The sequence below is a fragment of the Oenanthe melanoleuca genome, chromosome 11, assembly GCF_029582105.1.
Source record: "Oenanthe melanoleuca isolate GR-GAL-2019-014 chromosome 11, OMel1.0, whole genome shotgun sequence".
Classification (NCBI taxonomy): domain Eukaryota; kingdom Metazoa; phylum Chordata; class Aves; order Passeriformes; family Muscicapidae; genus Oenanthe; species Oenanthe melanoleuca.
Window position 1 is genome coordinate 248,247 of NC_079345.1, and position 14,997 is coordinate 263,243.

The 14,997-nt window shown below is 46.5% G+C and overlaps 1 protein-coding gene across 5 annotated transcripts in view; it reads right to left on the reverse strand.

Annotated features, from left to right (window-relative positions):
• Window positions 1–8,789, reverse strand: part of LOC130257926 (uncharacterized) — a 70,117-nt gene extending 61,328 nt beyond the window's left edge. The window contains exons 1-6 of one of the 5 annotated variants that reach the window (XR_008841405.1): window positions 8,491–8,789; window positions 7,483–7,552; window positions 7,153–7,291; window positions 6,065–6,130; window positions 5,616–5,697; window positions 3,122–3,825 (exon numbers count right to left, since the gene is read on the reverse strand). Coding sequence is in view for 1 of the 5 variants with exons in the window: in XM_056500893.1 (XP_056356868.1) it covers window positions 8,491–8,546 (56 nt within the window). In the remaining 4 variants the exon portion in view is untranslated. Of the gene's footprint in view, window positions 1–3,121; window positions 3,826–5,615; window positions 5,698–6,064; window positions 6,131–6,282; window positions 6,451–7,152; window positions 7,292–7,482; window positions 7,553–8,490 lie in introns of those variants that run through there. The other 4 variants (XR_008841406.1, XR_008841404.1, XR_008841407.1 and 1 more) reach the window with 4 other exon arrangements.
• Window positions 8,790–14,997: the final 6,208 nt, after the last annotated feature.

Genomic DNA, 14,997 nt, shown 5'->3' on the forward strand with positions numbered 1-14,997 from the left:
CTGGAGGCACTCTGCTTGCACTTGGAGCTCCTTTGCCCTAAGAGGTGTCCCCACGGTCAAGTTTTATCTCATGTGAAAACAACAAACAATAAAAAACCAACACTAAACACAAAATGCCACATTCCCTTTGACAATGGGAAAGGGAAAAAAAAAAAAAGAAGCCATAGAGTGGAAAAATCCCAAAACCTACAGAAAACAAGAGCTGAAAGTGAAGAAAACCACAGAATTTATTTAAAAAAATTATTTGAACTGTCCACAGGCAGAGTGATCGTATAAACACTAAACAACAGGAGCATAAGTGAACACTATGGGAAAAGAAACTGCTGACATTTTTACTGCAGGATGGACAGACCACCAAGAACAGCCTGACTCAAACACCCAGCATTGGTTCCCACACCAGAGCTGTTTGTGTTGGCTCCAGCACCCAGTTCCAAGCAGAACAGTAAGAACATGCATTCTGCTGATGTTGGAATAACCCCTGCCAACAAATTGATCCCCCAGCAATCAGGCTGTAGGAGATGGGCTGAGATAAATGAGAGAGACCAAGAAAGTAAAATGAAAAGACACTCAGCACTCTTCTTGCAGCGTCAGTGTTCAGTGGGAGCTCTTTCAGTTTCCCTTCTTTAAAATGATGATTTCTTCCCCCCAGCCCAGGAAGGGCATTGGTGAGCATAGTAATCGGACATGCAAGGGAGTAAGGTGTGGGAGGCACTTTCTGAAGGAGAGCCACGTTAATCCCAAGTAGGCAATTCCAGCTGCTGGCCAGACCCCTGGCCAGCAGCCCCCTGCTAGCCCAGAACCTGCCTGCACTGCAACCAACAGCTCCAAACCAGTGCCACTGTCACTTCTCAAACTGCCCAGGGAGCAAACCTGCAGAAAACAGGAATGGAATTGGTCACAAAAAATAATATTACACTACTTCCTAGAAAATACTTCTCCCAGAAGGAAGTCCCTTGGAGCATGGAGGACAACCATGACTGCTGACCATTCTTTTCAGATACCTGAATTCTTTTCTTTCTCACACAGTGTGCTGGTTTGGTACATGAGCTCATCAGAACGTGTGCACACCATGCCACAAATGCAAAGAAAACAGAGTGAATAATTAAAAATACAGTGAATTTATAATTGCTTTAAACTGCTGTGCCCCAGTATAGCCTATTTCCTGAAGAGATTTCATCCTTTCACTATTTTCAGCCTTTTAAAGACTCTTAATATTAAATGGAGCTCTGTACCTTAGTTGTCATTTTCCATCTTGCACAAGTAAACCTTTCCCACAGCATCTTTTTAAGTTATAAATGAAACACCCAACTATTTTCTTTTTCCCACAGATGAGAACATTAAAACATTGACATTTTAATCTGTTTGATACAAGAATGAGTTGTGTCAGCACGCTGCTTCCAGCTACAACAACAGAAAACCCAAGTTTAATTAAAGACAGAGTGAAGAAGCTGCATGGTGGTGTCTGAACCAGGGATGTACAGCAGATCCTTTCTTGCTCACCATTTTGGGCTCAGGTTCCTCTCTGGGCAACTGCTGGCCAGGCAGGCATGAGGCTGGCAGATGTTGCAGCTGTGCACACAGCATCAGGGTTCAAACATGTCCTCCCCTCTAGCTGGTTGCAATAATCTAAGGCACTCTGATAGCCCTTCTCTTCTGCCTTCCCTTTCATGCCTGGAGCAGCTCTGTGGCAGTGAGCAGCAGTGCCTGTTCCGAGCAGGGTTGTGCTCTGGTCACACTGAGCACAGCGTGGCACCATCCCATGGAGCAGGAACACCAGGATCCCAGAGCTTTACCACCACAGACCACAACTGTAAATGCCCAAGTTCCACTCCCAAACACCCACCTCTGACATCCCATCTGCAGCAGTGTCTGGGAAGAACTGTCAGAAATCCAGATTAACTAGAGATGATTTCTCCATTACTGTGTGTTAATCAAAAAACATCACCCCCAAAGCCTCCAGACACTGGTAAAGAGTCTGAAGCAATGAAGAGGACTTCACAGAAAGCATTCTCTCTGCATCCCCAAGAATCAATAATCCACTTGTACAGTTCACTTGGATTCTATTTTAAAACTGTTTTTACAGATTACCAGAGACAACAGTTTTCCTTCCTAACGTACACCTTAGAGAAGAGCTTGCAGAAAGAAGTAAAAAACTGAATATGAATATTATGAATGTTATGAATAAACAGCAAACAGCACAAACCAATCCCATTATATATTTATCAATTCCTTAGCATTGCAGAGGAGCAGCAGATAACATTTGACAGAGGACATGCACTGCAACAAGCTCAGTCTTGTGCTAAGAGCAGAGCTGCTCTCTGCAGTGTTTGCTCCCACTGGGATCTGCTCTGTGCCAAGGGCTGGCACCACAGCCACAGAGCCAGTGGTCACAGCTGAGAAACGTCAGTGTCCTCCTGGCACAGGAAAGTATTTGACAAAAACCTTCAAGAATCTGATGTTAAGATACTTTACATGACCCTGTAGGTCCTTCATTAAAAAGCCAAACTCTACAGCACAGACACGAGTAGGATTGCTGCTCTTGTACAACTGCATTTCAAAGAGAACCCTTTTCAAGAGGGTAACAGAAAAAAAGACATTTAATAGCAAATTTTATGAGAGAAGGATAAAAACCAGGTAGTTCAACAGTTCCTGAAATCCCAGTGGTGGTCAATAAATCGACTTCTGCTTCACATTATATGAAGAGGCTGTACTTAGCAAATCACTGTGTAAGCTGCCTCAATAACAGCAATCCTGCTATCAAGTTTACTTGCAATGAGTCCAACAAAGAAATTAATTTCTTAGATTACAAGAAAAGGTTATCTAGAACTGGGAAAACACATGAGACAAAGATTTCCACTAATAAAACAAATATCAGACTCAGAGCTGAATTTGAAGCTATCTTTTTTCTCTGAAAAATTTGAAATCCCTGTAGCCCAAACACCACAGCAACAAAGAAAACATCCTGCAACCTGCCCTGCTAAAAACATGAGGGGAGCAGAACAAGCCACAGCTCTTTTCAGTACATGAGTTAATCCCTCAGCTCCGTGCAGCTCCTCAAGCGAGACCCAGAACAAGAAAATACACTGCAACTCAAGTTCCAGACTTAAAAACAAACCTCACTTTGAACTACCAGCTGATGTACTCCCCAAAACTTCAGTACAATATGATCTCCAGGATCCAGAACATGCCCTTTTCACAAATACAAAAGTGTTTCTCATTACTCCAGCAAGCAACAAAACACACCTTCCTGGTCTCATCTTACTGATTTTATTAATCTGTTTATTCCCAAGATATTCCACAGGTACCAATCACCCATTTTATTTTCCAGTAATCAATTTTTTCATAAATATTTCCACAAAAGGGCACCACTTTCCTCTATGCTTCCCTTTATTCCTCCCACTGTAATACACACTGCTGTGTTATTGCTCTCATTTCATAATCCTCATACTTGTCTATGCACATCAAGTGAGCAAACTGACCTGATTTATGCACATGGCCACAGGAAGTCAGCCAAAAACATGAGATAACACAGAGGTCTGATTTTGAAGGTCATTATATTAAAAAGTGGATTCCCTGTCTCTGCTGCCCAAAGATCTGCTCCCACCAGTTCTCACAGCAGCTCCATCCATCCAACATTCAGGAACTCCATGATCACATCACACAACTGATATCTGTGATGATGATTTGGTGACAATACTACACTAGCAGAATCCATTTCTATAGATTTGGGGTTACTTGTAAAAGTTTCTTGACTTCCTCTATTTCACAGCAGCAAGGATTAACATCAAGTTTTAATCAATTCCAAACCAAAGCCATGTAATTCACCTGAAATGATACCAGAAAGAGATTGAGACTGTCAGCTTCTGTCCCACATCCCTTTAACCCCAGCTGCCCAAAGCAGTGACAAGTCACAATCACCTCTAGTGCTGCTGTTGTGACTGGCTAAGCAAGGGACTCCAGGAACCTCTAACAAGGATTCCTGCAAGTCCCACAGGAAGACAGATGCTAGGACAGTTATATCTTGAGTGAGTGGCTTGAAGTAGGTCAAATGGGGAAGAGTTAAGATCTAGGTTTCAATTTCCATGGTGATTAGAACAAAGAGATTGTCTGAGGAGCTGTTTGGACTATTAATGTTAATTCTTTGGAAAACAGGCTATTTGAGAGGACAGAGAGAAACCATACTGGGGGGGTAGTTTTAGAGCAATGTTGTGTTTCTTTTTTTTTTCCAGATTTGGTGACATGATTAGCTACAATCTTGTATATATGACACTGATAGCAAAGCAACAGAATGGCCAATACAAGTCTCTGTCTAGAAAAAAAAAAAAAAAAAATGGAGAGAGTAATATAGCATTAGTGACATGAATTTTCAGAAAATATATTCTTACACTAGCATGGTTTTTAATTAAATGCTTATTGCTAATTAATAGCAAGGATATGGCAGGTTTTGTATGGCAGTTGACTTGATGCAAAATGACATTTGATTAAGAAAATCAAAATCAACATGACACATCAAGTGGGCTAGAGACTGATAGGCCTCAGAATGTAATTGCAGATAAGGCCAAATACTGAATAAATGTTTCCAGCTTATAGCAATTAAGTATCAACACAAAAGAGAACAGTTTCTTTTATCCCACCCTCAAGAGCTTGACCCTGTGCTATGCAGCAGCTTTGTCTATGCTCTGAAAAACAAGCACAAGATGATTACTGAACAAATTTACAGATTAGAGTGATGAAAACAAGGATCAGTGGTAGAAAGCAATTTAGTTTGCCAGACGAAGAGTGGAGCAAAGATCACCATTTTTAGTACAGCTAAATGTAAGAAAACATGCCTAAGTCCCACTTCCAGGCTGGCAGCCTCTCCTGAAAGCAGGTACTCTGAAAGGTCACTGTAGAAAACATTTGTAGGAAGCTTCAAGTGAGATACTGTGGGTAAATAGGGCCATGGAGATAATTTTGCTTTCATATTTCTTCCAAAGCTAAAACCACACAAGAGAGGCTTCAGAAAACAGGTGATAGCAGCTGGTGACATAAACTCACTATTGAAAAAACCAAAGCAACCACTCCCCTAGAAAGCTGCCAAAAGTTTGATTGAAACAGAAGTAAGGATGTATTTGGGCATCTCATTACTTCCTTGAAGGTCAAAATAGACAAAACTCAGGTTTTGAGAGACAGTTAGGAAACAAGTGAGACAGATGCCAATTCTACTGATTTTCTCCAAGCAAAACCCTCCTATGTGAAATACAAGCATTCAAGCTCTCCTGCTTCTTCCTTTCATACCTTGTCTTTGCAGAATATGCATTAATATTTATGAACTTAAAGGGAGCTACTCACACATGGTGAAACTAAACATCTTGCTTTCTTTCAATTAAATCCCACTGCTGCACAGCTTTTTTCACCTGAGGTATGGAAGTGCCAGGTAATGCTGTGAGCTCACACACCTGTCACAAAACCTCCCAAAAAGCATTCTGCAATCCCCCATGACAGGGCATGGTCCATACCAACTGCACCCAAACCATCTGCTGCTTTGCTCTGGTCATGAATATATAGAAAGGAGAGGAAGAAAAAGCCTAGAGAACAATTTATCCTGGATCTCTTTACAGCAAAACTCATCTCACCATTCTTGGCTCTTTCAGTTTGTTCCTCCACCTTCATATAAGTTGTATTTAGAACATCACAGGCAGCTAAACAACTGAAAGCCTGAAACACAAAAGCTCAACAAACATACATACAAAGCACACACGTGAGAGCATGACAGAGCTGAGGAATTACAGCCCTGCCTCCCAGTTCCCTGCCTGGGGTCCTCAGCTCCCCCCTGACAGCATCTGCCATCCGTGCTGAGCAGTGCAGCTGAGATTCTGCCCAGCTACAGCACTCCTCCAGCAGCTGGGATTAATCACAAGCTCTGACACAAGATCTTTTACCACACTGAGGGGAGATTCCTGCCACGAGAAGTATTGCACCACAGGACCACCTTGGACACCTTCAATTCAAGTTTCTCCCAGCAGAGCCCACCTGCCCATAAGCCAGGACCCAGCTGCACTGGAGAGATTTGTAGTTTCCCTACCTGCCACCTGCCTCCTTCCAACATCAATGCATAGCTTCAAAGTCCAAAGGGACACTCTAAAGAAAGCTGGAGGGACAGAGAGGAATTAATGTCAAAACAAACAAATAGCTTTCAAGTGATTTGGGACTCTAAAAATGAGGGGTTGTATTTTTAGCCTGCATACAAGCAGCTCTAGGTGCTTTTCCTTTGTCCCCATGATAGTAGGTAAGTGAACACACCTGCCTCACCTCACACCCTGCTGATGGTAAACACGAGGTCTTGCATTCAGGTTACAATGTGGAGTTACTTCAGAGCAGCCCTGTGCCAAAATAGCACATTTCTGAGGGATGCAAAGGTATTCAATAAAAAGCTTTTAAAGGCATATTTTTAAACTTGCAGCAGGAAAGCTTTTCTGTGTCAAGACAGTAATTCTTTTAACAGCATTGATCAAAATGTCATTCTTTTATGAGTGTACAATACTTTTTAATGGCATACAACAAACCATTAGGGTTCTACACCTCCATGCAGCACAGAGCTTACTGGAAAATCAGCAACACTGGCCAAGAGACAGCCACTGGGTTTTAAGCCTCTCATAAGGCAGTTTCTTTCATTCTCTGCTGCACCCAAATACCCACAAGAGAAGTGGCCTCAAAAAATTAAGTCAAACTTCTCACCACTTTCACCACATATTTTCCCCCAAAAATGCCTCTCATAAACACAACAAATATTCTGGCTTTCCAAAGTGGGATTTTATCACCGGGGTCTATTCTGGCTCTTTCTTTTCCTCACCAGTGATCACACTTACCCCAAGACAAGATTGACTGAGGAGTTGGAGGGGGTTGAATTGAACAAAATGGGTTTGATTTTCAGAAATAGGATGAAGTACCACTTGCCCTTTCCTAACACTGAAGTCTGGGGCAGAATCTATCTACAAATCATCTAGTTCTTTTTAAGTGCTCCAGGTCTCCAAAGGGTGAGAGCACTGGTGATTACATTTGCTCTGCTTGAATGGAAGACCAGCATGGGCTTTCTGTATGCATTCAGCATTTTACAGCCTGATTTTAGTTTACAAATATCAACAGGAATGGGAATGATTTCCATCAACCCACCTGCAAGGTTTCTCCTGCCAAGGACAAGAGAATATTTATGGGATTTAATCATCACTGTTAACTGAGCAATGGCAGCAGCAAAGAGCTGGAGTTCACTTTCTGAAATACTTCTGGATATCAAGCAAGATCTCAGCTGCTTCTGGAAGGGTAAAGCCATTAGTATAAACAAATGAAAAAACTATTCCCAACAGAACATGAGGTAAAACTATAAATCAAAGACAGGAAAACTAACTAGAAAAAGGAGACAAAAAAATGAGGTTCTAAAATCAAAATCTGGAGTGAAATTAACTTCAGTTAAGAAAAGTTTGAGAGGCTGCTTATGTCTCTTACATGCTCAGAAGCAGCTTTGTGCCTCTGACTTCCAGTTATGAGATGTTGCTGTAAGTTTTCTCAGTTCCGTCTAAAATTTAAAAGTCAAAGTTAATTTATTTCTTTAGGGCAATTTTTATAAGCATACACAAATTCAACCCAAACAGGAGAATTTATGCTCCAGAAGATGTCATTGTCTCAGCCAGAAAACCACAAAGACAATGATGCTTACATCTTCCCAGCATTCATTAATATATTAAACATATGGTCAGACACAGAGAGGTCACCCTCCAAAAACCAGGAAAGTGCCACAGCTAACAACCCTGACCAAAACCTGGCCAGAGTCAGAATTTCATAGTTATCAGGGAGGGATTTCTCACTATCACATACCAGGAGAGTTCAGAGTTGCTCCTTCATGGTTGTTGTAGTCAAGAGAGTGAATAAACATCCAAGCATATGCTTGGGATTTTTTAAACACACAGGAGATTTTCTAGGTTATCCTGCATTTTAGAATAGTAGTTAATGTCTTGTTGCCCTACACTACATTCTGTGCAATAAACATTGTGGTAACATAGAAAAGCTCTTCCTGTGTTTCTCCCCCACTCTCCTACAGCTTTATTCAATAAAAACAACTTTATATTTCTTTATCTCATCAGTGATGTGGAAAGAAACTAAGGTCTTAAATTAAGGAGGTCAAACAGGACCGACACAAACAGGAACCCGACTCACTGAGCACTCCAGGACCTGCCAGCTCAGTGTTTCACTTCAAATCTCCGCCCATGGAGGCTTTTAATAACAGGTTTGCCATAGTTTGCCAGAAACCAGAGAGATGCATTTGATCCCACTCTTCAGCAAGGAAGCAGACCAGATGATGTTTCCTAATGCCCCTGCAGCACAACCTGCCTGGAGACAGTTTTGCTGCCGGGTGTTACAAGGCGCGGCCGCGGTGACCATCCCTGCTCGGCCCAGCCCAGCCCGCTTCCCCCCGCAGCCCGGGGCGCTGCACAGGATCCCCGAGCACGGACTGACCTGCTCCGCCGCTGGCACGTGCCAGGCCTTTCCCTCAGCGCGGTCTCGCCCGCCATCCCTCCCGGAACAGCAGCGGAGCGGCCTGGCCTGCCCCGGCTGGGAGCGGGCCGGGAGGGGGCCCTGCCTGCCCCGGGCCCTTTGGAGAGGAGGGGGGCCGGGCGGGAGCTGCTCCGCCAGAGCTGCCCGGGGACACGCGGGGACACAGGACAGAACACGGGACCCCGTGCCCGCCCCAAGCCCCGCCAGCAGCGGCAGCGCCGTTCGAACGGCCCGCCAGCCCCTGCCCGCCCCTGACTGACAGGGCTCTGGCCCAATCGCGAGGCGGGGCGGATAAGACCCGCCCCCAGAGCCACCAATCAACGCCCTCCAGGGGCGGGGGCGGTGCCGCTGCGCACGCGGGAGGCCTCGCGAGCCCGCGGGGCCCGGCGGGCATTGGTTGACGTAAGGAATGTCCAATGGAAGCTCGGCTTCCCCCTCCCTGCTGGGCGCCGATTGGACACCGGGGAAGGGGCGGGGCGCTCGCGCGGCGCCGGCGCGGGGCGTTGCCATGGGGACGGGCGGGACATGGCGGCCCGGGCCCCGCAGGCCCCCGGCGATCTCATCCCGTCCCTTTCCATTCCCTCCCGTTCCATCCCTTCCCATTCCTGCCCATCCCTTCCCATCCCGTCTGGCTCTGGCAGCGCTGCCCCGGCCAGACGCCGTGAGCGGACCTGGTTTCTGTGTTGTAAGCTGATGAAGGAGTTGGTGCTGCCTCTGAGCCACACACGGAACTGATTCGAGATAGGGGAAGTCTCCAAACTCAGGAGATGCTGGAGCTGGTTTTCTCCTGTAAGGGAAGCAGCCAGTTTGGAAATGGACGAGCGGGTAAACAGGGTGCCTTTAGCACCTTGGCATAAGCCAAGCTTTTCACGTCTCAGACACTTGTTTGTGAGACCATATAGAAACCAAATTACTGTAGGCAAAAAAATTTAAAAATGCACAGACAAATGCTAAATCACAGGAGGATGGAGCTGCCCAGCTGTTCCAACGCTTGGTGGAAAAGCAGGAACGGGATGGGGCTCGCTGAAACCACAGCGATGTAAATACCAGAGATCCCTGATCCCTGATGTGGTAAATACCACAGCCCCAGGAATTCACTGCCTGCCCCTGGCCTGGCCAGCAGCTCCAGGCTGGGATCCCTGTGAGCAGAACAGCCCCAGGAATTCACTGCCTGCCCCTGCCTGCACCTGCAGCGTGACCCGAGCGAGACAGTGCCTGCGACTCTGGCTGCTGTTAGAGCAGCAATGAAGTAAACCAAATATTTTTGTAATAAAAATTTAATATCCTTTTTTTGGGCTTTGTAATCAAAGCAGCTTTCTAAGCTATGCGCGCATGCACAGTAATCCTCCACTAATCCTGCTCGCCTCAGGCATATGAGATGCTACAGAAATAACAAGGCTGGGCATACTACAGAAGAAACTTCTAATTTGTTTTTGTCTAGCTCAGCATAAGGCCAAGCCTCAGGTGCAATGGACCATCACATGAAAAATGTAACAGGGCTCAAATGTAAAATACTCCTGCAGCCATGTATATTGATCAAATACCAGATGGCATGAATGGGGTAACTGTGGGGTGGTGTTGGGAATGGAAGTCAAATTCCAAATTCTTTTTCCAAAACAAGATACCATTTAAATTTGTGAAATCCAGGGAAACAGCAAGAAAGCCAGAGTTTTGTGAGGGTCAGAGCAGAGTGACTGTGACTGCTGGGCACATTACAACCATATTTCCTCAGAATTTTCACTACAACTCTTGCAACCCCATGACTTGTAACTTTGTAATAATTTCTGACCAGAAATTTTTCTATTTTAAAAAATACATTTAAGACGTTTTTCTCTTAGTATTCCTTCAGCTGAAATGCACACAGGCCAAAAAGTTGAAATTAGGAGCAGCATAAATCCACACCAATTTGTGCTTTTATGTAATTTGGCTTTGGTTTGTCACTCATGGGTGTATGAAATTGGGATTTTTTTACTGATCTTAGAGTTGCTGCTGGTAGGTGTAGCTGATGCCTCCATTGGGGAAGATCCTTTTCCTTCTCTTTCAGGGACACATGAATTCCTCTGCTCTGCAGGAATGCACAGGGGCGTGCCCTGTCCCACTGTGCTGGTGTCAAACCCCTGTCCTGGCAGGGGTGTGAGGGGTCTTTCAGAGGCCAACTCTGAGTTTATTTTATTGTGACTAACAGGCTAAAAGACCCATCCTAGTTTGGAATGGAGCCAGGGCCTGAAACTGAAATTGCTCCCTAGTAAGTGATCTGCTGCAGTTAGTGAATTGAGGGAAGCATTCCTGTCCCATCCTAAACCCCCTGTCTTGGCAGTGTTAAAAAACACACCCCAACTAGGAGAGGTGGCAGGATGCCAGAACAAGACATAAAAACTGTCTGTCCTGAGAGGGTCATCCAGCACATTGTCAGCAGGGACTGCTCTGGAGGAGCCCTGAGGTGGCACAGGGAGCAGGGCAGAGGTGCTGCTGCCAGGCCAGGGAAGGCACAGCAGCCCTGCCCACCAGCACTCTGCCTGCCCAGGTGCCAGGCACAAGCCCAGGGCTGTACCCTGAGGATGTGCTGGAACCCTTCCTAAACCTGATCCCTCCAAGAGCAGCAGAGCAGCCCTGCTCCTGGGCTGCCAGGGCTGTTATCCATGAGCCATCCCTGCTCCTGGGCTGTCAGGGCCGTCTCCCTGCAGGCACGGTGGCACCTGGGGCTGGGACAGCCACCAGCTGCTGTGGGCACTGAAGGGTTAAACTCTGGCTGCTCCCCTGTGGGCACTCCTTGGGCCTTTGCTGCCCCAGATGTGCTGGAGCTGAGCAGCCCCTTCAGAGGTCACAGGTGGAGCCTGTTTGTGGCACCTGTGCTCAGAATCTCAGAACCACACAGTTGGTAGGGCTGGAAAACAGCTGTAAGATCACAAAGTCCAACCTTCAGCAAAGCACCACCACTGTGTTCACCACTGAATCATGTCCCCAGGTGCCACATCCACATTAAAAAAAAATGTTCCAGGGAAGGTGATTGTACAGCTTTCCTGGTCAGCACCTGTGCCAGCCCTTTCCATGAAAAATTTTCCCTAATATCCAACCAAACCTCCCCTGGCTAAACTTGAGGCTATTTCTTCTCATGCTATCACTTGTTACCTGGAAGAAGAGACTGGCCCCTCCTGGCTCTAACCTCCTAGCAGGTAGTTGTAGAGAGTGAGAAGATGCCCCCTCCAGTGCTCCTGCATTTGGGGTGAGATTAAAATTGTAATGTCAACTATTAAAATATTAATGTGATTCTTTCAATTTCCTTCTGCTTCACAGGGAGCAATGGCATGTGGAAGAAGGTTTGCTGTGATTCCTCTGAGATGTGAGAGAGTAACTAATTACTGGAGAAGATGAGATACAGTCCTGTGATTCCCTGGAATATCTGCTAAGCCTCAGGACAGTTTGTATATAATGGAGCCACTCTTCTACAAAGAAAAGATAAACAGAGCAAAAGAAAGACAGCTCTGGAGCAAACAGCAGCTCTGGATAGTCACTGGTCTCAGAGTTAATCCAGAACCTGGTAAATAAGGCTGCAGACAATTAATTAGGGGAATAACGCCTGTAAATAATATTTTACAGTAGGATTAGTTCATCGGGAGGGTTCCTGGAGAGCTCATAGGAAGTGTGGGGAGAAAGGTAAAGAAGACACTAAATTGCCTTCAGCTCTTTAAATGATTCCTGCAGATCGTATTACAGAAGAGAAAGGGAAATGGCTTCAGAACAAATCATAGAGTTCCTATTTCCAGTGGTCTAACAGCCCCTATAAAAGACAGAGAAAACGCCCGTGTGCTCTGGAAGCAATAAAAGACACATTTGTCTCCCATTCATCAGGTGCGTGCAGGCACTGCCGAGCCCCCGGGGGCGGGGATGAGCAGAGCCCCGGGATGAACAGAGCCCGGGGATGAACAGAGCCCGGGGATGAACAGAGCCCGGGGATGAACAGAGCCCATGGGATGAACAGAGCCCGGGGATGAACAGAGCCCATGGGATGAACAGAGCCCTGGGATGAACAGAGCCCGGGGATGAACAGAGCCCTGGGATGAACAGAGCCCATGGGATGAACAGAGCCCCGGGGATGAACAGAGCCCATGGGATGAACAGAGCCCGGGGATGAACAGAGCCCATGGGATGAACAGAGCCCTGGGATGAACAGAGCCCGGGGATGAACAGAGCCCATGGGATGAACAGAGCCCGGGGATGAACAGAGCCCATGGGATGAACAGAGCCATGGGATGAACAGAGCCCATGGGATGAACAGAGCCATGGGATGAACAGAGCCCTGGGATGAACAGAGCCCATGGGATGAACAGAGCCCGGGGATGAACAGAGCCATGGGATGAACAGAGCCCGGGGATGAACAGAGCCATGGGATGAACAGAGCCCATGGGATGAACAGAGCCCGGGGATGAACAGAGCCCATGGGATGAACAGAGCCATGGGATGAACAGAGCCCTGGGATGAACAGAGCCATGGGATGAACAGAGCCCATGGGATGAACAGAGCCATGGGATGAACAGAGCCCTGGGATGAACAGAGCCCATGGGATGAACAGAGCCCGGGGATGAACAGAGCCATGGGATGAACAGAGCCCATGGGATGAACAGAGCCCGGGGATGAACAGAGCCCTGGGATGAACAGAGCCCTTGGGGGATGAACAGAGTCCATGGGATGAACAGAGCCCATGGGATAAACAGAGCCCTTGGGGTGAACAGAGTCCATGGGATGAACAGAGCCCATGGGATGAACAGAGTCCATGGGATGAACAGAGCCCTTGGGGGATGAACAGAGCCCGGGGATGAACAGAGCCCTTGGGGGATGAACAGAGCCCATGGGATGAACAGAGCCCATGGGATGAACAGAGCCCTGGGATGAACAGAGCCCTGGAATGAACAGAGCCCTGGAATGAACAGAGCCCATGGGATGAACAGAGCCCTGGAATGAACAGAGCCCATGGGATGAACAGAGCCCGGGGATGAACAGAGCCCTGGAATGAACAGAGCCCTTGGGGGATGAACAGAGCCCTGGCATGAACAGAGCCCCAGGGAGATAAACACAGTCCATGGGATCAGCACAACCACTGGGTGCTGAGCACAGCCCCTGGATGATGAGCACAGTCCATGGGGGATGAACACTCAGCCCCTGGGATGAACACAGCCCCAGGCTCCGGAGCAGCTGCCCCAGAGCTCCCTGAGCTGTTTTTGGGAACAGGGGAATGTTATTTCTACACTGCTTTTATTGCCATTAATATAGCAAAAAAAAAAAAAAAAAAGAAAAAATCCTATTATTGTCCTCTGCATTTCTGGCATCTTCAAGTGCAGCTGAGTTTGGCCACAAATTTTCTCCCTTAGTAGTGGGCAGCAAGTCTGTCTTCTGTCTTCTATGTCGGAACATAAGTTTAATAATAATAAGTTTTTATGAAAAGGCTCAGCTCTATGGCCCCATTTCTTCAAGTCCCCACATTGCCAGCCATGATTGTTGGGCGTTTCCAGATGCTGCCAGGGCCTCCCTGTTGATTGGTTTATGGGGGTAATTTACAGCACCTGGGAATTTTGTTATTTCTCAAGGTCGTGTCCTGTGTCTTGGGACACTGACGCTCCTGCCTCGTTGCTGCTGTGATCTCTGCAGTCCTCAGCAGCTCTGGATGTCCAGGGTGAGTGACAAAGTGATCCAGCTTCACCTGCAGTGCTCACACACACCACACCATTGCCTTTGGAAAATAATTACTGCACAGAGACCGATCCTGTTAGATTAAGACAAATTAAGAATCTAATATATAGGTTTGCTGTCAGGCTCCCAGGGTCAGGGGTCGATACAGTGTATTGCAGGGAGGCTATAGGTTACCCCTGCCCCAATATTTTATCATAATAAACCAAATGGGGACAAAACACCCAGCAGCAGCCCATAAATCTATTAGCAGTGAACTGTCAATGTCCCACATACCCGGGTAATTTGTTAATTCAGAGCTGGGGCTCTTTTTTCACTAGACCTTGTAAACTCCTTTTTGAAACATCAATAAACCATCTGCTTTGACTTGTTAATCAAACGACTTTATTCAGTCCAAAGCAATTTTTTCCTAATAAAAACAGAGTATTTATCTCCATGGCTATAATAGAGGATTGTTTTCAACTGTTCACTTATAGTTAAGAAGCACATTTAGTTTGGATTGATTTCCAATGCTTCGGTCATATCTTGTCACTTCCCATTTCTTACACACAGCATCTCAGTTTAGCTCCCTAGCAGGGAAAGCACAGCCTGCCCCAGTCAGCGCTGGGAGTGGCACCAGGGGAGCAGTAACCAGCAGCAGAAAGGTCGTGGAAATCAAACTTCAAAGAGCTGAACACATCCTTGTCAGCTCTTGGGCCGCTCCCAGCTTTTCCCAGCCTTTTCCTGCAGCTGCACCTGCCTGGTTCCCACCTCCTCCCAGCCAGCACAGGATTCCACCTGGGACAT